The 22,838-nt window shown below is 34.6% G+C and overlaps 6 protein-coding genes across 9 annotated transcripts; 5 read left to right on the top strand and 1 right to left on the bottom strand.

The window, feature by feature from the left end:
• Positions 1–2,811: 2,811 nt before the first annotated feature.
• LOC120133737 lies at positions 2,812–3,500 on the top strand. Its single transcript, XM_039150257.1, has one exon. The coding sequence runs from the start codon at positions 2,979–2,981 to the stop codon at positions 3,432–3,434; it is 456 nt and encodes a 151-aa protein (XP_039006188.1). The 5' UTR covers positions 2,812–2,978; the 3' UTR covers positions 3,435–3,500.
• A 6,074-nt stretch (positions 3,501–9,574) lies between these two features.
• Positions 9,575–10,521, top strand: LOC120133736 (probable ubiquitin-conjugating enzyme E2 24). Its single transcript, XM_039150256.1, has 3 exons — positions 9,575–9,737; positions 9,863–10,243; positions 10,285–10,521. The coding sequence occupies exons 1-2, from the start codon at positions 9,630–9,632 to the stop codon at positions 10,235–10,237; spliced, it is 483 nt and encodes a 160-aa protein (XP_039006187.1). The 5' UTR covers positions 9,575–9,629; the 3' UTR covers positions 10,238–10,243; positions 10,285–10,521.
• A 584-nt stretch (positions 10,522–11,105) lies between these two features.
• LOC120133740 lies at positions 11,106–12,290 on the top strand. The gene has a single exon (XM_039150261.1). It carries the CDS (start codon positions 11,106–11,108, stop codon positions 12,288–12,290), a length of 1,185 nt encoding a protein of 394 aa, XP_039006192.1.
• A 238-nt stretch (positions 12,291–12,528) lies between these two features.
• LOC120133739 lies at positions 12,529–14,320 on the top strand. Its single transcript, XM_039150260.1, has 4 exons — positions 12,529–13,413; positions 13,519–13,910; positions 14,025–14,104; positions 14,208–14,320. Exons 1-4 carry the CDS (start codon positions 12,529–12,531, stop codon positions 14,318–14,320), a joined length of 1,470 nt encoding a protein of 489 aa, XP_039006191.1.
• A 169-nt stretch (positions 14,321–14,489) lies between these two features.
• On the bottom strand, positions 14,490–19,004 carry LOC120133738 (probable 2-carboxy-D-arabinitol-1-phosphatase). The gene is made up of 8 exons (XM_039150258.1): positions 18,903–19,004; positions 16,430–16,589; positions 16,193–16,344; positions 15,520–15,639; positions 15,348–15,447; positions 15,028–15,167; positions 14,847–14,927; positions 14,490–14,709 (listed from the first exon to the last, which is right to left on the bottom strand). The coding sequence occupies exons 1-6, from the start codon at positions 19,002–19,004 to the stop codon at positions 15,049–15,051; spliced, it is 753 nt and encodes a 250-aa protein (XP_039006189.1). The 3' UTR covers positions 14,490–14,709; positions 14,847–14,927; positions 15,028–15,048.
• LOC120133734 (E3 ubiquitin-protein ligase RMA1H1-like) lies at positions 18,997–21,899 on the top strand. Of its 4 annotated transcripts, none has more exons than XM_039150255.1 (2): positions 18,997–19,365; positions 21,086–21,899. In XM_039150255.1, the coding sequence occupies exon 2, from the start codon at positions 21,090–21,092 to the stop codon at positions 21,789–21,791; it is 702 nt and encodes a 233-aa protein (XP_039006186.1). In that variant the 5' UTR covers positions 18,997–19,365; positions 21,086–21,089; the 3' UTR covers positions 21,792–21,899. The 4 variants fall into 4 exon arrangements, with proteins under 4 accessions (XP_039006186.1, XP_039006183.1, XP_039006185.1 ...); XM_039150252.1 differs by lacking the exon at positions 18,997–19,365 and adding an exon at positions 19,597–19,699; XM_039150254.1 differs by lacking the exon at positions 18,997–19,365 and adding an exon at positions 20,595–20,613.
• The last annotated feature ends 939 nt before the right edge of the window (positions 21,900–22,838 follow it).

Genomic DNA, 22,838 nt, shown 5'->3' with positions numbered 1-22,838 from the left:
TACGCACATCAACAAATAATTCAATAACTGCTATATTGGTTTACTCATGTAATCCAATCATGGTTCCAATATCATCATCTGCTTCAACTGGTACTGCAACATATCTGACTGGGTTGGGACATATCATAAACCTGTACCTCAAACTATTAACTACAGCTCGAATTTTTCTTTCAATCTTCTGCTTCATTTCTATAAATGTGATGTCTTTTTTAACATCATATTTATTGGTTTTTCGGATTGAAAAACAACTCCGACCTCATTTTCCATAATCTGTCCATTATAATGGACAATCGTGAAATAGTTGTTGCTCATTTTCCCTACAAATAAAAAAAAATATAAATTTAGATTAAAAAAATTAGATAAGATATTTTTTTAAACGAGATAATTAAATAAATTAATTTTATATAATCTAATATAAACTAACTAACTAACTAACTAACTAATTTACACATACACAACAACAAAAATAATAAATTACCCCCGTATTTATGCCTTCTTCCTTTCTTTTCTTTTCCTTTCTTGTTTATTTCTTCGAATCAATCTGTACGTGGGCAAATGTTATGGAATAATGCACTGTAAGTGTGAAAAAATGTTCTTTAAACAACAATAAATTAAACAAATTAATTTTATATAATCTATTATATTATAATATAACTTAAACTAATAAACTATTTCTTTATTATAATATAAGTTAGTTTAAATAACAAACTAACAAACTAATTAAGCATTAATCCATTTTTTATAATATAACTTAAACTTCAACAAACAACCTATTATACGTTTAAACACACTAACAAATTAATTAAATATTTTTTTAACATTTAATAACTTAAACTAAGAAACTAATTAACTAATGTTTTATATAATCTAATATATACCTTAAACTAACAAACTAATATAATATAACTTAAACTAACAAACTAATAATTTATACTAACAAACAAACTGACTAAATAATATAACTTAAACTAACAAACTAACTAAATAACTTAAACCATAAACTAACAAACTAATTATTTCATATAATAATCTAAATTAAACAATAAAAAATTACCTTACGAACGATGTTTGAGCCTTTATCTCCCTTTCTTCTTCTTCCTTTCCTTTCATTTATTTTCTCTCGGCAAATTTTCTTTCTTTCTTATGTTTCTACCCTAAACCCCTCATATCCAATATATAAGTAAGCTGCAATCAATTTTTGAGCTGTATAATTGACGTTGAAGGCTGCAAAATTTTCAACCATTCAACGCTGCATTAATACAACACTAATTGCTGCATGTTTTTCAATCGTTGAACGCTGCAATAATACAACACTAATTGATGCATGCAACATCTGATTTTACGCTGCAACAATGCATCTATGATGGTGGGAGGGGACAGTCTCGAAGCTATGGCACGAGGGAGCAGCGGGAGCAGCTGTGGCACGAGGGAGCAAAGCTAGTGGCGTGCATGGCGACCTGGGAGGTCGCCCGGAAGCCATAGCGACCTATGCATGGGAGTGTTGGGACGTGCACGGCCTCGCTCGGATGGCCTCAATCGGATGCCCTCGGATGCCCAACGTGTTAGGACGTGCATTGCACATGCAAAGTTAATCTCTCTCGTAGCTCGCCAGGAAGCCATGACGACCTAGTAGGTCGCCCGGATGGCATGGCAATCTACGACCAACACTGTGAATTTCACCCTATTTGAGCAATTAATCTGGGGAGTACATTATCTCGTGAAATAATTTTTTCGATAATATTATCTCGAGAGTTTTGCCCATTGGATGACCCTATAAATATTCGGTTGAATAAATCTACGTACAAAAACTATAATTGGATTATAATTAATTATTTAGATTAAATCGCCTGCATAATATGTTAATTGATCAATTTTCTTTTGGGTAGAATTTGTACGTACTTATTTTCACAGTCACACAAGAAATCTAACTGTCGGCAGCAGTTAGAATCCAACACGTGTTTCTACAAAGGACAAGCAGATTATTTAATATCTCAAAGTGGACACCCACCAGATCCCCTATCTTCTCTTAAACCCGACTTGGCAGGATCTTCCAGTTCCACAAGACAATAATAATAGTAAACCTAATGGTATAACTAGAATTTAGTCTCTATATTATTCTAAATATTATAATTTGGTCTTTCTATCTTAATTTAACTTAATACGGTCCCTATCTTTAAGAGATTTATTAATAAATCCAAATTGACAGCACCGTTAATTTTTACCTTTCAGTATTGATGTTATTGTATTCTTTTAATATTATCCAGTCATATAATTATTACTACATCAAAATTGAATTGATCTTATCTAATTAATAATAAATAATATATTAATTAAATGTTTAAAATTGATTTTAAAAAATTATAACTAATCACCTTAAGGATGTTGATAGTTTGAATCCATTTAATGGTTTTAATGATCAAGAGGAGTATTATTTAATTTTAAATTTTTTTTATTACAACAGCGTAGCAAGGAAACCTAATTAGGATCAAACAGTCCTTTTAAAGTAGCACATCGATTTCTACGGAATGTTATTTTCTTTAAAATTTTTAAATTCAAACAGTCATGTAATTTATAAGATTTTTAATAACTACGTAAAGATGTATTAATTTATAATAACCATATTCAAGAAAAATATTGTTATCAGTTTGACTATAATTTAAAAAAAAATCAATTTGACTATACTGATAATATTATAAAGGCATTGATCAAATTATGCTAAATTTAAACAAGGGATCAAGTTATATATTTTATATAATAAAGGGACAGAAACAGAATTAAACCTCAAATAAGTCACCGATAAAACTAAGAAAAATCCTATCTTCCTTTTCGTCTTCTGCTTCTCCTCCTCCTCAAACGCTTCCTGAAACAAATAGAGTTAGTGTTCCATTCCACTGCAACCATGCATATTTTAACCAAACCTTAAAAACCTTCCGTCGGGTCGAATTTCTAAGGAAAAAAAACTAAAAAACCACGAAAAAATGTCAGCAAGAACATCACCACCGCCGTCGTCGGCGTTCATGCTGATTTGTCTCCTCCACTCGGTCATCGCCCTATCAAGCGGCGCCCTCATGATGTTCCGCATGAAGGAAATCTACACCTTCACCCACGGCATAGAGACCGCCACGAAGCTCCTCGGCTCCACCCCGCACGACCAGCTCTTAATCCGGACTTCCGATTCCTTCTCCGGTCTGCTCCTTTTCGCCATCGGACTGTTTCTGTTCATGGTCTCCTTCATCGAAGACATGGATTTCCAGTCGTTCTTCGCCAAAGGCTGCATCTTTTTGCACGTTTTCATGGCCGTGTGGCGGTTCTGGTTCGAGAGAAGAGTGGAGGATTTGGCTTGGGACTCGGTTAGGCAAACAGTTGGTGATATTTTACTGTCTCTTTCCTGGGTTTTCTTTTTGGTTTGCTCTTGGGGAGAAAAATACGATTAGAATTTACAGTTTAGAAGGTGTATATTTTTGTGAATTAGCAACTTGGGTCATTTTAAAATGTATAATTTCCAACTTTCTGTAATATATATATATTAGATTGTAAAGTTATAATTTTCTTTCTTTCTTGCTGTTCTTTGTGGGAAAGGTTTTGTTCAGAAATTTAGAGTTCCGCATAAACATGATTCTGCCAAAGAGACAATACCAGCTTGCCTGTTTATATGTGTAAGTTAGAGATCATGGTTGCTGTAAAAGAAGAGACAAGAAGCTCCCATGGTACTTATTTTAAGGTGGTGTTATTTTAAAACCCCATAAATTAATTATTTAACAGTACATCTAAACTAGATTTTTAGAAAAATACTTTCAAATTACACAAGTAAAGCTACCTCATGTCCTAAAAATGTGAGTAAAGGTCTCGTTTTATATCAGGTGCGAGCTTTGTCCAACGTGGACACTTTTTTGAGGATGTAATTTAATATTAAAATAATGATCTCACGTTATGTAGAAATTTAGATTCTTGTGATATTAAAACGTCTCAAAAAATTTATCACGAGCACTATTTAATATATCTTACGTTTTTTAATACCTCATTTTTTTAGGGGATGCAATTTAATATTGGAATTAATAACCTCACGTTATGCAAAACATAAAATTCATGTGATATTAAAACGCTCGAGAAATTTATCGCGAGTGATATTTAACATATCTCACGTTTTTCAATACGTGAGTTTTACGGATGATGCAATTTAATAGTGGAATTGAAATTAATCGTTACGCAGCATGTGAGATTCTTATAATATTGAAATGTCTCAATAAATGTATAACGAGTGATATTTAACATACCTCATGTTTTTTCAATATGCGAGCTCATTAATTTCAATATTAAATTGCATCATTTGAAAAGTGTGTCCACGTTGGATAAATCTCACTTCTAGTATAAAATGAGACCTTTACTCGCGTTATGTAGAACACGAGATTCCGTTGATATTGAAACGTCTCGAGAAATTTATTGCAAGTAGTATTTAACATACCTCATGTTTTCCAATATGCCAGAAATGTAATCTTTTTTTAATTAAATTTAGTCATTTTATTACATAATATATAATAAAATAATAGAAAAACTAGATAGTTATAAATAGACAATACTAATTAAAATTCAATATCTATGTTAAATGTCACAAAATAAAATTGCTTCATAGTTCCAAAAATAAGAATCATAATATAGTGATATTGTCCATTGCCAAACTTGGTGGTATAAATTACGCAGACAATTGGTATGACAATTGCAGATTTCGATTTGTTCTGGGAAGACAATGTCGTGACGGGTGTCACCACATTGCCCCTAAAAAAGGATTCATCTCCGTACAAATAACTTATAAATTTATTTTATCTATCAAGCCATGTTAGCATATTCTTATGTAGAAAACTAAGCTTAGCAACCATTTTGAACGCGATTTTTACCCCCGCTTACAATGTCTCATATATCTCGATATTGGCCTCAACTGAAAGATAAATTTCAATAATACGCCTCTAATCTTATAAATTACAAAAATTTTGATTAAATACTCGAAAATACCCTTTGAACATGCCTATAAGCACTTGCGATTTGAGCTTGAAATAATATTAATAATATATTACATTTTTAATATTATAATAAAATAATAAATTATATTTTTAATATTATATTTTAATAATATAATAATAAAATATTATAATAATAAAATATATTATATTTTTATTTTAATAATATATAATAATTTATTAATAAATTTTTTATTATTTATTAATTCATAGAAATAATATTATTAAATTATTAATAATGAATAATATTATTTATATATATTTAGTATTAATATAATAATCTAATAATATTTTAATAAAGATATTTAAAATATACTAATTAATATTTTTAAAATATAATATAACACTATTACTTTAATAAATAATTAATATAATTTATAATATTTTTATTTCAATAAAGTATACCAATATTAATATTTTTATTAATAAATTATAAAAATAATATTTTAGTAATAAATAAATTATTTTAATATTTTAAAAATAATAATATTAATTTTTATGATAAATTATATTATTTATTGTATTTAATATTTGTAATAAATAATTTTTAAAAAATTCATCAATTAGAGGAAAAATAGTTTAAACAACATCTTCCAAACATCATAAAACGTTTTCCATAAAAATATTTTTCAGAAAATATAATTCATTTTACGGAAAACATTTTCCGAAAAACGTTTTTAATAAACCAACAGACCCTAAATACCTCACATATTAGAAAAATGCAAGGTATGTTAAATATTAATCACGATAAATTTTTTGAGATATTTAAATATCTTGGTAACCTCGCGTTCTACATTACGCGAGATCATTAATTCAAATATTAAATTGTATTCTCTGAAAATGTGTCCACGTTGGACAAACCTCATGCCTTGTATAAAGTGAGACTTTTACTCGCGTTTCTTAGGACGCGAGGTAATCCTACGTATGCAGTTTGAGAGTATTTTTCTAACTAATTTGGTTTAGTTGTACTTTTAAAAAATTAATTTATAAAGGTTTTTAAAATAATAACGTCGGATTTTAGAGTCCAGGTTGTAGGTAGATATTATTATTGGTATTATTATAAAACCACCCCTAAAGTATATCCTATATTCATTTTAAATATCTCAAGTTTTCTCTAATAAGAATTATCCTCTAATGTTCTCCACAAGTATCACTTTCACCTCACCTAATCGAAACTGATGATATGACACTTGGGGAGAACATCACACGCTACATTTTAATAATGTCACATTTAAAAAAGCAACATGCCACTAAAATTTCCAGAATTATTCTAATTTACTCAAATGATACTTTTATATTTAAAAATTTGCAATGAAGTCCCTATATATATTTTTAGGACCATTCAAATTCCACCCCTAAATTTTACCAAATTTACAATTTGGTTTCAAACAACTTTGCAACTTAAATTTCCATCATTCAAATACTAAAAATTAACATTGAACACCCCAAATATCACATTCTTGCAATAATATCCCACAACTCTCAAAACTTGTAAATTAGCCCCTTTTTCTTTTTCAAGCTTCCAAATTGATCTCCAAGTTACATAAAACACTTCTAATATCCATACAAGACCATATGAATTATTTCAACATTTCCCCCCAAATTTCCCTAATGGCTGAACCTATATAGTGCTTTAGGACATGGTTTTCATTCAATTTCATGCATGAATTCAACTCCCTTAGATCAAATCCATGCTATTCTTACCATTACACCATCAAATTGAATCAAACTCCAATCAATCCCTAAAACCCTAAAGTGTTCAAATGCTTTAGATCACTCTACACTTGATTTTAAACATCATACATGCTTGAGAATTAATCTCCAACATTAAAAACACAATAATCTTTCATTAATTCTTTAAACTCCATAAACCCTACATAACCCTAACTTTCAATATCAACACATAAGCTTGTTCACCATGTAATACTTATACCAAATGGTAGAGAATTTCATGTAGATTAATTCTCTATTTCGCAACTTAGTCCAAAAATTAATCACGTAAGCTTAAAAATAAAAAATAAAATACTTACCTAGAAGCAATGGTGGTTTCGGCCTTGAACTTGGAGATGGCTGAAATTGTGCTAAACTTTTTGATTATTCTAGTATAAATTAAACTTAACATATGGCACTTTAATAATATAATTGAATTTAAAATTCAATTAATTAGAAATTCCAAAAATACCATCAATGAATCTTAAAAATTACCAATTACCATTGCATTATTTTACATTAAAATATTCCCTAGTCAAAGATGAACAAATTTGAATTTGACTTTCTACTTTGGTCATACAATTTTCAAAAATTACATTTTAGTCACTAAAATTTCCATTGTTCAACCAAATCCAAAAAAGTACATTGATCTGAGCTAAATTTCTCTGATCTAAAATATGAAAATAATATTTCCAGCCATCCTCTAACCTCCTTCATTTTTTGTAAAATTCTGGTTCGATCCGATTATTCGATTTCTATACCGAAATTTAATGCTTTATAGCTTTTCACATAAATCCCTTATCGAAAATATTATTACCACGAAAATCCTTGTTTTATTCCAAACGATTAATTTAAGGGATAAAATATATAACTTTTTAAAATTACATTTTTAGTCCCTAAGTTTTTCAAAGTTTATACTTTAACCACTAAACTTTCAAAACATACATTTTAGTCACTAGACAAAATTTGGGATATTACAATTATTCCCCCTTAATGAAAATTCGTCCTCGAATTTTCCATTCGTAATTACATACATGGAGTAAAAAGATGAGGAAATTGTCTTTTCATGTCTTCTTCTCATTCCCAAGTCGCTTTCTCAACTTTATGGTTTCGCCAAAGAACTTTCACTAGTGGAATTGACTTATTCCTCAGTTTTTTGACTCCATGAGCTAAAATCTTTACTGGTTCTTCTTTATATGATAGATACGGTTGAATTTCAATTTCCTTTGGTGTAATGACATGCAAAGGATCCGATCGATACTTCCGAAGCATCGATACATGAAACACATTATGAATCTTATCCATATATGGAGGTAACGTCAACTGATAAGCTACCGGAAAAACTCTCTTAATATTCTAGCCAATGAACCTTGGACTCAACTTTCCTTTACGCCTGAATCTCTTAACCTTTTTCTATGGTGATACTTTCAGAAACACTTTATCGCCTTCTTGAAACTCAATCTCTTTTCTTTTCAAATCATCATATGATTTTTATCTGTCAGCAGCTATCTTGAGATTATCTTGAATTACTTTCACTTTGTCCTCCACTTCCTTGATCAAATTTGGACCAATTATATCTCAATCTTTTAATTCATACCAATTCAAGGACGTTCATCATTTTCTTCCATATAAGGCTTCAAAAGGAGTCATTTTGATACTCGACTGATAACTGCTGTTATAAACAAATTCTGCCAAAGGCAAATACTTTTCCCATGATCCTTTGAAATCAATAGCACACGCCCTTAGCATGTCTTCAAGTATCTGAATGGTTCGCTCCGATTGACCATCTTTCTGAGGATGATAAGTTGTGCTAAATTTCAGTCTAGTTCCCAAGGCTTCATATAGAGACTTTTATAATCTCAAAGTAAACCTCGGGTCTCTGTCAGAAATTATCAAGACATGTACTTCATGAAATCGTACTATTTCTCTGATATATAATTTAGCATACTTACCCATCGAATAATTCTCTCGAACTGAATTGAAATTTTATTTATGATATTTATTAATTTCGAACGTGAGTTTTACGTATTCGGTTTGTATTTGATGTAGAATGGTTGTGGTTTCTTTCGATGGCTTGAAAAGGATGAAGGGTGTGGGGACGTAGTTGATGAATTGAAAGCTCAACTTCAAATATTATTACATGAAAATCGAGAAATTCGTATCGAAAATATCGAGTTAATGAAGATTGTGAAAACAGATGAACTTCAAAGTTTAGTAAGATTGACGATCAAAAGAATAAAATATGAGCATATAAACTCGAAGTGGCAAAGAATAAAAAAGATGCGTCAACGTTTGAGATTGTCTTGTTTGCATCATGGATTATATTTCTTATCATAACAAGTAATTTACTCTTTTGTTCTTGAATGTTATAGAACACTCATATTCAGAAATAAAAGTCTTTATCTTGAAACACTCATAATCCCCATCAAAAGAAGCATAAATCATGAAAGGACATCTTGTAGGAGTTCTGGTTCTTCCACTTTCATTTCTTAAAAATTTAAAATCAAATCTATGAACAACGGCATATGCATATAAAGATTCTTTAAATTGTTGTGGGCTCTCAAATACCATCCCCATTTTAAATATGTGCTCAACACTAAAAGCATCAAAGAAGACATTATTTTCTTGGGCAAAACCTCACCATCGGAATCACTCTCATGGCTATTGGCATCTTCACGTTCCAAGTTTCTTTCCCGTCACCCTCACTGTCTACAACATCTTCATTTCTAACTGTAAAAAGATTGTTAATTTCTAGATATGGTTCTAAGTCTTCATCTTCTACAGATCTACTGTTAGTGTTTTATCTTACTCTTTGTAACGAATTTATGTGTTGCATGCAACTATTTTTTTGTAACACTATTTTTGACCTGAGCAGAAACTATCTATGTCCGTGCATACGAAGAAAGGATGGATCTACTACGAGCAGCCCTTGTCGGTGCTCCTGGAACGCCCTACCATGACGGGCTGTTCTTTTTCGACATTTATCTTCCTCCGGAGTATCCCTATGAACCACCTGTAAGCTCTACTTCCAACCTTGCTACTACTAATTGCAGCTTTTGGAATGCAAATATAAGTGGTCTCATAAATTATGAAAATGTTATTATCCTTAAACATATCTCATGAAACTCGAACTTTTGCAGTCGGTGTACTACCAATCCGGGGGGCTACGCCTCAATCCCAACCTGTATGAATCAGGGAAGGTTTGCTTAAGCCTTCTAAATACATGGACAAGTTCAGACACCGAGGTCTGGAATCCCGGAAGCTCCACAATTCTACAAATTCTCTTGTCCCTCCAGGCTCTTGTGCTTAACGAGAAACCATATTCCAATGAAGCTGGATACAATAAACAGTTAGGACGAGCTGGGGGGGAGACAAACTCTGTGAGCTACAACGAGAATGTGTTCCTTGTAACCTGTCAGTCCATGCTTTATATTCTGCGCAAGCCACCCAAGGTAAAATCTTGCAATCTAAACATCTTTCCGGCTCCATTCGATGAGTTTGTAAGTATTCTTTAAGATAATTGATTGGTCCTAAACATCTTTCTGGCTCCATTCGATGTTTGTTACAGCATTTCGAGGCACTTGTCAAGGAGCATTTCAGTAAAAATGCTGAAACGATCTTCTCGGCTTGCAACACATACATGGAAGGTGCACGAGTAGGATGTGCTCTTGAATGCAGTGGTAACGGGCATGACGAACACATCGAAGGAAGTTCGACCGGTTTCAAAATCATGCTGGCAAAGCTCCTTCAGAAGCTTGTGGAGGCATTTTCGTATCAGGGTATCGATTGCAGCCGGTTCCAAGGGAAGAAGTGAATCTGCTATCATATGAATACCATTGTACAATATTCCTCACCGGAATTCAAAACACGAAAAATGAAATCGAATAATGATTCCTTTAAGGAATCCTCTGTACTTATATCCAGGTGTGATTTGGTTAGAGATTGCTATGCTTTCCTAACCTATTACAGTGGAAAGTATGACTGTTATAGAAAACTATTGTTTGCAGACAGTAAGAATGTGAAATAAGAAGTGATGTTTGGGTTGGTGTGCTTTGAGATATGGGAATGTACCTTATGTAAATGAACTAAAATGACTCCAATCCGAGATAACTTGAATCTAAAACGATCATTTATAAATAAATAAGATGAAATTACACGAGCTTAAAATGATCAACCTTATTCATTCGATAAACTCAAATAAATCGAGTTTGAAATAATTTTGAAACCAAAATTTGCCATTAAATCCTTTATGCTTTATGGTCAAAAATCAAATTAAGTCTCCAAACATGATGGAGATAGCTTTAAATACCCCCACTGATTTTAACACTGTTTCTTCACCGCTCCGAATCTCTTTAAGATTCGCCATTTTCAAAACCAGTTACGATGAAGCCACCGGAACCTCCTTTTTACCCAAGAAGCCATTCAAAAACCCATAATTTCCAACCAATTCCCTTCCTTTTCGTCGTCATCGTTTTTCTTCTTCAAATACCAAAGACAATCTCCTCAATCGCCGCTCAAATACCATTAGAGTACATCCAACACTGCAATGACGTCGTCCTGGCATCAACGGCGGAGCCTAGCGCTCTCTCTTCCAGCCCCTCCTTGTCTCACAGCCTCGACTTCAAAATTGGGTATTACTCCGGCGGAGACTTCATTTTCTTCCAACCGAATCTCGCCACCGATGTGCTGAAATCCGCCACGTTTCATGCTCGTTTCTCGCAAGACTACCTCGATAGTAATAAATCACGAATCTATAAAGTGAATGGGAAGCTCGTTTTACAAATTCCCAAATCACTTGTCATTTCTTCTTCCGGTGGCGGTGTATTAAACCCCCACCGTGGATTGCGGCGGACGTTCCGGATCAGGGGAACGAAAATTCCGTCCGTGGTCGATAGAGAGATGCGGAGGTTTTCACTTGGCGGGTTTTGGTCGGAATCGACTGGGAGGCTTTGTATGATTGGATCAGGGATGAGTAACGGAAATGCAGGTAAATTTAGGACCTTTAATGTTGTTCTTAAGCTCAATTATTCGACTAGTTTTAATGTTTCCGGTTGTTTAATCTCTGGGGTTCTTCAAAGTTTGGATTCTGAACATAGTTCGAGTTATTTTGAGCCTGTTTCCATATTGGGTGTGAGGAGCTTTGGGAATTATGAGTTTAGTTTGGTTGATAATGGAAAGGAAAGTTCATGTTTAAGTGAAGGAGAGAACTTGGATGTTAGCAAAGCAAATGGAGGACTTTGTTCAGTGATTGTTCACCGTAGGATTAGGTTTGGATTGGAATATGAGAAGGACTGTGATCAAGTTAATTGTAGTTCCATTATTAGAGATGTTAAGGATGCTCCAAGTATCATGTTTTTTCGACAAATGAAGTGTGTGGATGAAGGGAAAATGCTGATTTTGTTGGATTTTCGAAACTCGAGTTCTATCAGCGCTTTTCCCCCTTTTGATCCCAATACGACCCTGATCGCTGAGGGAGCATGGGATGAGAAGAAGAATGGTGTCTTTGGTGTTGCTTGTCGAGTTTCGAATTTCAGGGATTCTTTGAGTGTTCTATTAAGTTTAGCTTGAGATACCCCAAGGTTTTTTCACTGAGGAATAGGGATTCGATTGTGGGGAAAATTTGGAGTGATAAAAGCAAGGATGATCCAAGTTACTTTGATATGATTAGACTCAGGAGTGTTTGGGAAGTATCACCTGGGTTAAAGAATGTTCCGGGTTTAAGATACGAGTATACAGAGGTTGACAGTGCTCGAAGAACATTGCTGAAAACAAGGGAAATACATACCCTAACGGTGATTCAATAGACATGAGGTTTGAAATGATGTTGATAGATAGTAAAGGAGCAGCAGCATGGGGTGTTGCAAACCCGCTGTTTGTGGGTGACCAGCCCTACAAGTATCAACCTTATGGTCTTTTACCAATGTCAACTGTGTCAGCAGTTCACTTGAGCAATAATGACAGCAGGCTATTGAATATCAGCTACGAAATTAGCTACTCGTGTCGTTCGAGTGATGGTCGTATTTTGGACAGAGGATTTCTAATTTCTTCTGAGGGAGTATATGATGGGCATTCCGGTATTCTATGCATGGTTGGGTGTAGTCAATTACAAGTAAGATACGAGAATCATAGTTCGATAAAAAATGATTCACTGGATTGTGACGTTTTGGTTACTGCTCAATTTTCTCCGTTAAATTCTGCAGAAAAGTATCGTGTAAAGGGGACAATTAAAAGCACACGTAACAAGTCAGACCCTCTTTATTTTGGACCCATTAGTTTGTCTTCAAAATCATTCTACGCCGGACAGGCAAAAGAATCCATTTGGAGAATGGATCTGGAGATTACCATGGTTCTGATTTCCAATACACTCGCATGTCTTTTTGTTGGATTGCAGCTTTTTCATGTTAAGAAACATCCCGAAGTGATTCCCTTTATCTCTGTCTTGACGCTCATTGTTCTTACTCTGGGGCATATGATTCCTCTGTTGTTGAACTTTGAGGCCTTGTTCGTACCAAACCATAATCAGAAACAAAATGCTTTTCTTCAAAGTGGTGGATGGCTTGAAGTAAACGAAATAATAGTAAGGGCAGTAACAATGGTAGCTTTCCTTTTACAGTTTCGCCTTCTCCAACTCACTTGGTCTGAACGGCAAAGTGATGAAAGCCTAAAGGACTTATGGGAGGCCGATAGAAAGGTTTTATACTTATCCCTACCTTTATATCTATCCGGTGGGTTGATTGCTTGGTTTGTGCACCTACGGAAAAACGCTCACTGGACACCATTTCTACAACCCCATTAGAGACTTCTTCCGTTCAAGAATCATTTCTACCAGCAAACTTCTTTCTGGAGCGACCTTAAATCTTATGGCGGTTTGGTCGTCGATGGGTTTTTGCTTCCACAGATAGTGTTCAACATGTTCTCCAATTCGAACAGAACTGCTCTTGCTGCTTCATTTTACCTAGGAACCACCCTGGTCCGGTTGTTGCCTCATGGATACGATCTTTACAGAGCTCATAGCTTTTCAGGATATCTCGATTTATCGTATATGTATGCCAACCATAAGATGGATCTCTATTCCACGGCCTGGGATATCATCATACCTTCTAGTGGTCTGCTCTTTTCCATCTTCATTTGCTTGCAGCAGCGATTTGGGGGTCAGTGTTTACTACCTAAACGGTTTAGAACGATGCGGTATATGAAAAAGTGTCTGTAGATAACAGTGAGGAATTGCAAGGGGAATCAGTTCAGAAGAACTTTTATAGCTTGTGATGCAGTAATGGCGGAAACAATATTTTCTTCTTCCAGAATTCAAATATATAGTAAAATCGTTTCAGTCACCATGTTCGATAGCTATGGGCTCTATATTCTTTTGCTTCCCAGTTCTGGTATGTTAACCTCCAAACTTGTTGAAATCAAAGAGTGATATACTGAAATAAATGTTGAAAGTAATATGTTTTACATATAAATCAATTTATTTATATCCTGAAGCTTCAATATCCATGGAACTGGAAGAACATAAACCAGGCGAAAGGGAAGGGAATTGTGAGCTTTCAGCAAACCCAGGAGACAATCTCGATCAATCCACGACAGTATTATCCTGAGAATACAATAGCTGATTATTAATGTTCCGACATCAAAAAGTTCCACCAGTAAACTCGGTTTAATCGAATTTTGTTCACCTTAGTTTAAAAGAAACGAACAAACAAACTTTGATTTGGAAATATAAGTATTCTACCAGCTCGCTTGGGCCTTTGTTCAACTGGTCAAGAATATGTAATGCCATAACATATGTTCATATGAACTCAACAAGAACTAAAAAATTGTCTTGTTTCCCAGTCTCAACGGCTATTGATTCAGACAGATTCAAGCAAGATACACGTGATCGCTATACATATGAGAAGTCGTATTCAAAGACTGGAGCATTGCTTCCCCTCTTTGGTTGAAAACGAATGTGGATAAACCACCATTGCTCACATCAATCGACCTAAACCTGAAACATGAAAAAGAAACCGTTAAGAACTGCAGAAAATCGAGCATGGACCATTTACGAACAACGGGTGATATGCAGATCACGATTTTCCAGTTCAACAAGATGTCTAGAAACACATTGACAAGAAAACGGCATACCTCTCGAGGGGGAAGCCCTAAAGCTGAGCAGATCAGTGCCCTTAACATTGATTTCTGAGTGACAACCAAGAAGTTTTCTCCCCGATCAATAATAGACCATTCTTACTAATCAATCAGATCAATTTGACAATTCAGAAGATGATAAAAGTTACAGAAAAAATGAAAACAGAAGAGAGTACACCGGCGAGAACAAGATTTCCCTTCAAGATTCTCTAGCTGTTGTCCACAGTTTCCGAAGAGGGTAGATGCCGTTTACGTAGAAATTCGCCGGATCCTTTCTCCATGTTGTGTACTCCTTTGGATATATCATTTTAGCATCCACTGCCTCCAAATTCTGAATATCATTTAGTCTAGTACTGGTAGTTTTTGCATCATTCCAAACCAGAATGAGCTAATTAAGTTAATCGGTGTTCGAAACTGACTAGATGACTTCTACATAGACCAAGTTAGTAATGTACTTAGACAAGTTGCGAAACAAGTAAACAATAGTTAGAAACAGACCATTTTTCATGCCTTCAAGGTAAAAGAGATGGCACTCCTTAAGTGAATCAAGGAAAACCAGTGGCTCTTCCCTGCCTTGCCATAACACTTCGGCAGTGGTCTGCATCAAAGAAAGATTGTCCGATATAAAAAAGAATCTTGTCTGGATAACTTTAAACGTCAGTAGTCATACCTTAGCACGTGTTATCGGACTCGAAAAACATTGATCAAAGTGCATATTCGCAAGGGCCTGACTACACCTATCAGCTTGCTTTATCCCAGCTTCTGTTAGAACAGATAAGTTTGAGCTTCCCTGTAACTCAAAAGATAACTAAGTCAGCAGTTCAGTCATTCAATTTCATGGGATTCTGATTCAAATGGAACTAACTTCTGTTATGCCCTAACTCTTCATTACGCTAAAAGTACTCAGATCAGACGCATGTATCAGATTATATCCGTGTTTGAGACACATCCAAATCCAAGCAACATAGTCTAATTTCGTATATGTTCAGTTGTTAACAATGAATCGGGCACCTGTATCGAATACACTAGTTTGAGCTTCCATGAAATTCAATGCTCACCAATCACATTCACATTGACATAAAGAAGCTCTCATTTCTCTCATCCAGGGTGGGAGGCACGTTGTAGGCGGGAGAGGTAATGGCCTTCCAACTTTGATGATTTAATCACATTTTAAGAAGTTATTGATATCCTTTTCACATATTAATGAAATTAAAATCTAAATAATTTAATTATTTAATTCCTCGTAGTTCATGCTATATTATTGCAACTAAACCCCACCACCCACAACATAAACAAAAACTTGCAGCAGAAACTAGTTTACAAGGGAGCTGGGGGCAACAAACCTGAACTCTACCCTCTTCATTCCAAGAGCTGAGGCCATGCCTTACAAGAGTTACCTTCTTTGGGGACGATAAAAACCCACAAGTAAGTGATATGGTAGCTCTCTCAAAATAATAAGCAGTACCAGTCAAGGAATAATCATTCTCAAGCTTATCTGTGTCACACACACACACACACCCCATAGCAATCAACTTCAAATTACAAAGAAAAAGGGGAAACGGAGAAAGCAGTGAACTTACCAGCAGTTACGGGGCCCTCTGCACTAGAACTCGAGCATCGAATCCTAGGACTCCAACGACAAAGACTATAGCTTTTACCAGCTAATTTAACATCCTTTTTGGAGGCTATATTTGAGAAGAAAGGGATGGTTAAGGACAGAGCTTCACAAACAATCTTGTACTATCTATGCATTTGACGTTTATGGACAGTTTCTTGTGGGTTTCGGAGGTAGTTAATAGCTTGGTGAAGATGTAGAAAAGAGTCTCTATGATCAAATCTTTGATTATTAGGAGCTTGGCCACTGTAATCCAACTTTGTATGGTAGTGGTAGTGGTTTGTTTTCCTGTGATAAGCTGAGGTTTTGGGTGATTGGGTCAGCTATTCTTATCCTAAGTTACTCTGATATCTTATACTTTTAATATTTCTTTTCTAGAAAATATCAATATTTATTCGAAAATGGAACGGAAGATTCGGTTTTGATTTGATTGGATGAATTTTTTTAAAAAAAATCTTAGAATCAGATTTAGGAAAATTTCTCATTTTATGATAATTTTTTTTAAAGGGTAAACTGTGCAGATAGTCTCTTATGTTTTTCCTCTGATTAACTTTGGTAATTAATTTAAAAACTAAAGGGGAATGATCCCTAACGTTATCGATCAGTTTGATTTTAGTTCATAATATTATCAATTCGTTCGATTTTAGCGTTTCAGTCGTTAACTCTCGTTCGATTTTAGTCCCTCAACCATGTTAGAGACTTAAACAAAAAGGGGTTAATGAAAATTAATTACTGAGGAACTAAAATCAAACAGAACGATAACATTAAAGATCATTTCCCCTTAATTTTTAAATTGATGACTAAAGTCGGTCATACCCTAAACATAGGGGAATATCCACATAGTTTACATTTTATTAAAAATTATACATTTATATATTATTTATTAAATTTTAATGAGATGTTTTTCATTTTAATAAAATATTTTTATTAAATAAATATTAAATCGAGTTGGATCAAATTTTCAATTAAAATTTTGGATCGAGTTTAAAATAAATTAAAATATCTTTAAGTTCGAATTTAATCAAAATAAATTTTTATTGTAGTATTTGATTCATATTTAGGACTATAAAAAACTTACCTCTTCGTAACTATTCTAAACTCAAGATTTGATCCACTCAAATTAAAACTCAGCTAATTTTTTTTTGAATAAATTAAAATAAACTTAATCCTCCAATCGAATGATGTCATGTGTTACTGATACCATGTGTCATGCCACGTGTCATTGGTACCATGTGTCACCATTCGATTGGAGGACTAACTTTTCAAAGTATTGGTGGAAAATAAATACATTAAATTAAAATAAAGCTAGTCCTCCAACCAAATGGTGCACCATATCTCGAACGGTAGCTTTTACATTAGAATTGTTTAATAGAGCTAGCAGAAATAATCTAATTTCTTAATAACAAAATTTTGATGATAATTATTTTACGAAATTAAAAGATTGTGACTCATAAAAGTTGATATTTAATTCAGTAACCTACAATGTAAATCATTCCAGATTCAACTGGATTTTCATTGTTTAATAACCAGTTTCTTTTTCTTCGACTGTTCCAACTGAGCAATTTTATCAGCACAGAACTTCTCTTGCTCAGATAACCCACAAGCTTATGACTGTTATGGTTGAAGTATTTCTATAGTCTCTAAATCTTGTGGGATTGTATTGGTCCTCGTCGTTCGAACTCTTCTTATTTTCGAGTGATTTTGGTTCGGGGTATTCTTTTCCTCCAATTAATATTAGGGAGGTTTTTTAATGAGACATTGACCATTGTCATTGTTTTTGTACGTTTTCACACTTCAATTACATACAAGACACCCTTTTTAAAAAAAATTAGGTTAAACTATAGTCGAAACTAATTATATATCTGGATGATTTTGGGATGAAATTGGAAGATTCAAAAGTTTAAGGGCTAATTTAAAACTAGAGCTATAGTTTGGGAATGAAATTAAAATATTTAAAACTTTAAGGATTAATTTAAAATGAGAATCATAGCTTGGGGATAAAATTAAAATATTCAAAAGTTTATGGATTAATTTAAAGTAAAGGTTATAATTTAGGGACATAAGATATAATTAACACTAATATTAATATTCGGAGCACCCAGGCCCCTCAACGCATTTGTGTCTTTCTCTGGACTCTTCTTCACGATAGACTTAAGACCAACATGGAGCGATTCCGGCGTCTACTCTCCTCTGATACATCTTGTACCTTTTGTGGTGAGCATGTTCTGAGAGATTGTCTGTCCCGAGACCAAACAATTATGGACTCGCATCCTCCCTCCAGCCTTGCTTCCATATTTTTTTACTTAGGACTTGAAAGATTGATTACTCTAGAACATTCAGCTCGTATCCTATCATAGCAGATGGTCTTGTCAATGGCGGTATTTTTTTACTTCTCTCATATGGCAACTCTGAAAAAGACAAAATGATTTTGTCTTCACCCAAAGTTGCTCCACAGCAAATACATGCCTCTCTATTGTTGCTACTTGGGCAACGTTTTTCTTCGATAACTCCAACCCAGGGCTCTCCCCTTCTTCACACATTCCCCAGGCTATTCAATGGACGAAGCCTGCTCATGGTTGGATTACTTTAAACACGAAGGTAATTGACTTCTTGATTTCAACGGATCCACTGGTTTTTGCTCTACCCTCAAAGCTGAACTCTGGGGCATGCTTCTAGGCCTGAGACTTGCATGGGAAAATGGCTGCAGACACGTTTATCTCCAGTTTGATTGCCTTGAGGCAATCCCTCTCGTAAATGACGATCACTATGCAAATTGCTCCTTGGTCCAATCAATCAACCATATTAGGGAGCGCCAATGGACAATAAGAGTCGAATGGATCCCTCGAGAAGCAAATAGGATCGTAGATGCCCTTGCTCACTCCCAAATTGATATTCTTGCTGGTATGTACGTTTACACAGAACCCCTGGTGTCTATCTTGATCTGCTTAATCGTGATTGCAATGCCCCTTACATGAGAGCTTAATGTAACCTTGATGTTTTTACAATTCAAAAAAAAAAAAAAGATCAAATCATAAATCATAAAATAGATTAAACAGTTATGCATATGCTGCACTGTTTATCAATAATGGAACGGTATTCTGCTATTAAATGGGCCTCTTCGATAGACACGCTTTTTTTCTCCTATAATTCGCCCTCTTTTATATTTTTGGTTTCTCTTTGTAAAAGACATAAACACAAACTCAAAAGTTTGTCGAGTTTCCAGCTCTTTGATTTGGTAAGTTATCGGTTATTGATTCTATTTTGTTCATTAGTTTTCATTTCGATTGATATCAATATCGCTCTCCTTAGATCGAATAAACTTTGTTTTTTTTAAAATAAAATTGAAATTGTCTCTTTTATAATTATCGGGAAATGTTTCCTTCCGATTCCCATGGATTTCTTTTTGACAAACAAGTTAGAACTTTGCCCTTTGGTTTGTGTTCGAGAAATTAAAGAAATTAAAGAAACCTAATTATGCAGAAACAAGAATCAATGGATTAATTGCTCTCGAATGCTAGTTTATGATTGCGCAACTTTGGTTAAAAAATCATGCTCCGATAAGGAAATTAAAAACTTAGTGTTGTAGTTTTCGATTTTGTTCTTGGAAATCAATCAATTGATTTCTTTTTAGAATAAGAAAAAAAGATCGAGTTTGTGTCGGCCATGCCCCATTGACAACTAAGGGGACGGTATCGGTGGTGGATGGTTAATAATTTGATGGGTTTCAAGGTTTCATGTTTTACGCAATTTTGACCTGAAGAAATAAAGAACATAGTAAAATGCAGTCTGCTGTTTTTTGCTTCATATGAATCATTGTGTCCTGGGGCAGACTTGTAAATTTTATGTTGGATGGGCTACCTTATAAAATTTTAGAATAGAAAATACAAAGAAAATATCGAAACTCCTCGGTCCGTCCTTGATTGTGTCTTCTCAAATCGTTGAGTTTTTTTTTAATCTCAACTCCCAGTGAGTTTTGGGCCAAAATGAAGGAGTATTTGGATTTGCAGCTAGTGGGAGTTGCTGCAACTTGCAACTAAGGTTACGGGGAAACCCTGAATCGGAAAGCTAGGTGTTGAAATTGATCAGTTTACAAACACCATAGCCCGGAGTTACCGTGGGAAATATTTTTTTTGCTACCTGGACTCGGGGGTAAGTGATGGGTATATCAGTATATGTATATATCCATACTTATGTTTGAATATGCATCGACCAATGTTGTTTTTACCCGGGGAACTGATTGTTGAAAACTAGTACTTTTTTTCATAAACCACTATCTCAAGCTAGTTACTATTACCTATAGGTGCTTTGAGATGCATGAATGTAATTTGTGGTCCCTAAAATTTGCCTTGCCTTTTCTTCTTATCCATTTGGTAGAAAATGTGAATCAAGCTATGCGTTTCTACCTTATCTGTTTGGTGCTTATCATAATTTTGGCCCCTCACATGTTCCTGCATATACAGCTGCTACCTGATTGCTGGTCTTTTGTATTATACATCATAGTTATTGTCTTTTTTCTCTCTCTTTCTGTTTTCTAGATTTGTTGCTTTGCTCTGTGTCTAGTTGCTTGATTGTTGATCCTAAGTGTCCTAGTTTTTAAATCTGAGTTTCTTTTTTCGAACAGATCCATGGATTTTGAGCAATATTATGCTCGGGAATGGAGGGCCATCCCCGATGCTTCAAGAACCGAGAATTTGAGTGGTAACTTTGACTGCAATATCTGCCTAGACTTCGCTCACGAACCAATTGTCACACTCTGCGGTCACCTCTACTGCTGGCCCTGCATCTATAAGTGGCTTCATGTCCAGAGTGCCTCCCTTGATCAAGATGAGAATCCACAGTGTCCGGTTTGCAAAGCTGATATATCCCACACCACCATGGTTCCCCTTTACGGTCATGGCCAATCTGAATCCGAGTTTCGAGGCAAGGCACTTTATGGGGGTATGGTGATACCCCCTAGACCGCCGGCTTGCGGCACACAGCCTTTTCTATCGCCTACATCCCCAAATGGTCAGCAGCTTCCTTATCGCAACCCTTATCAAAATCAAAACTACAACCCCCATGCTTACTATGAAGATGATCCATCATCACCGTTGCTTAACGTCGGGGGCACATTCCATCATCCCCTTGTTGGGATGTTTGGAGACATGGTATATGCAAGGGTTTTCGGAAACTCGGAAAGGATATACGCGTATCCAAACTCACATCTGGTAACGGCAAGTAGTAGCACCCCCAGGTTGAGAAGACATGAGATGCAGGCTGACAGGTCACTAAACAGAATTTCAATCTTCCTCTTCTGTTGTTTCCTTTTGTGCCTGATTGTATTTTGAGCTTCTTATATGCCACTTCTGTGTTTGTATAAATTGTAAAGAATCAAGATGTAAGCTTGTGGTATAGCCGCTTAGGCAAATGAGATCATACTGTATGATATGATATAATATCAGAGTTTATCTGAAAAATTGTCATTTTTTTTACAACTGCCTCTACAGGCCGATGGTGTAATTAGAGAGCAAAGGGTGTTTAGGTGACTTGTGTTAGATTTGTCTAGAAATTAAGTTGACAAGTTGAAAATTTTATCTTGGTTGGTAGCTAACTTATTGGAAATTTCATCTTGGTTGGTGGTCAAACTTTGAACATATGAATTTCATATTTGGTGGTTAACTTATACACATTGGAAAATTCTTAGGTAGGTGGCCAAACTTTGAACATATTGTTCTTAAAACTTAATTATAAATAGGCTTAAGTATTTTCATTAGAAATCATCCCAAAAAACAAGTTCTCTCTTCCTATTGTATTCTTCATTCTCCCACTTTGAGAATTCTAAAAAATTCTATTTGTTGTAATATTGGCGATATAGTGAAGTTATCATCCAGTTTGGTGCCCGAGGAGTAGACGATATTCTCGTCGAACCTCGTAAATTTGGTGTGTTATCTCCTTTATTGTTTTTATTCGGTTCTTTTCCATTGTGTTTCAATATTCAATAGTTTGACAGGTTTATCTGTTGTGCAACCTTTGGTGGTTTTAATCTTGACATTTTAAGTTAATTTTAAAACTACGTTCGTGTGGGAAATAACCCGTTTTCCCCCAACAACTTGATCCCACGTCAATTACATCATTTGGTCCTTCAATTTTCACTAACTCTACAATTCAGTACCCACTACAGCCAAGCTCTTAATTGAGTCATCATGTGGTGTCTTGACGTTGGAAGGTAAATAATAGTAAGTGATTTACACCCTAAACCAATTTCAAATTGTACCCTCTCTCTTCATTGTGCTCCTCGAGAACTGTTATAGGGATATGAAGATAAAATATCAATCATTTCACCAGGGGTTAGGTCACAATAAGCACTCGATGCCCTACATAATCTTCGGATTGTG

The sequence above is a fragment of the Hibiscus syriacus genome, unplaced genomic scaffold (genome assembly GCF_006381635.1).
Source record: "Hibiscus syriacus cultivar Baekdansim isolate YM2019G1 unplaced genomic scaffold, ASM638163v2 tig00110592_pilon, whole genome shotgun sequence".
Lineage (NCBI taxonomy): Eukaryota > Viridiplantae > Streptophyta > Magnoliopsida > Malvales > Malvaceae > Hibiscus > Hibiscus syriacus.
The sequence above is the reverse complement of the archived record's forward strand: the minus strand, read 5'-3'. Positions and strand labels throughout refer to the sequence as shown.

Excerpts from the sequence above, each read along its gene's own strand:
- LOC120133737 (XM_039150257.1), top strand. The coding sequence starts at position 2,979 with ATGTCAGCAAGAACATCACCACCGCCGTCGTCGGCGTTCATGCTGATT.
- LOC120133736 (XM_039150256.1), top strand. The coding sequence starts at position 9,630 with ATGGATCTACTACGAGCAGCCCTTGTCGGTGCTCCTGGAACGCCCTAC. Across the intron at positions 9,738-9,862 it reads AGTATCCCTATGAACCACCT|TCGGTGTACTACCAATCCGG; the intron begins GTAAGCTCTACT and ends GAACTTTTGCAG.
- LOC120133740 (XM_039150261.1), top strand. The coding sequence starts at position 11,106 with ATGAAGCCACCGGAACCTCCTTTTTACCCAAGAAGCCATTCAAAAACC.
- LOC120133739 (XM_039150260.1), top strand. The coding sequence starts at position 12,529 with ATGAGGTTTGAAATGATGTTGATAGATAGTAAAGGAGCAGCAGCATGG. Across the intron at positions 13,414-13,518 it reads TATGGGAGGCCGATAGAAAG|AGACTTCTTCCGTTCAAGAA; the intron begins GTTTTATACTTA and ends CAACCCCATTAG. Across the intron at positions 14,105-14,207 it reads TCTTTTGCTTCCCAGTTCTG|CTTCAATATCCATGGAACTG; the intron begins GTATGTTAACCT and ends TATATCCTGAAG.
- LOC120133738 (XM_039150258.1), bottom strand. The coding sequence starts at position 19,004 with ATGTGTGAAGAAGGGGAGAGCCCTGGGTTGGAGTTATCGAAGAAAAAC. Across the intron at positions 16,590-18,902 it reads TTGCTGTGGAGCAACTTTGG|TACAAGATTGTTTGTGAAGC; the intron begins GTGAAGACAAAA and ends ATGCATAGATAG. Across the intron at positions 16,345-16,429 it reads AGAGGGCCCCGTAACTGCTG|ATAAGCTTGAGAATGATTAT; the intron begins GTAAGTTCACTG and ends TGTGTGACACAG.
- LOC120133734 (XM_039150255.1), top strand. The coding sequence starts at position 21,090 with ATGGATTTTGAGCAATATTATGCTCGGGAATGGAGGGCCATCCCCGAT.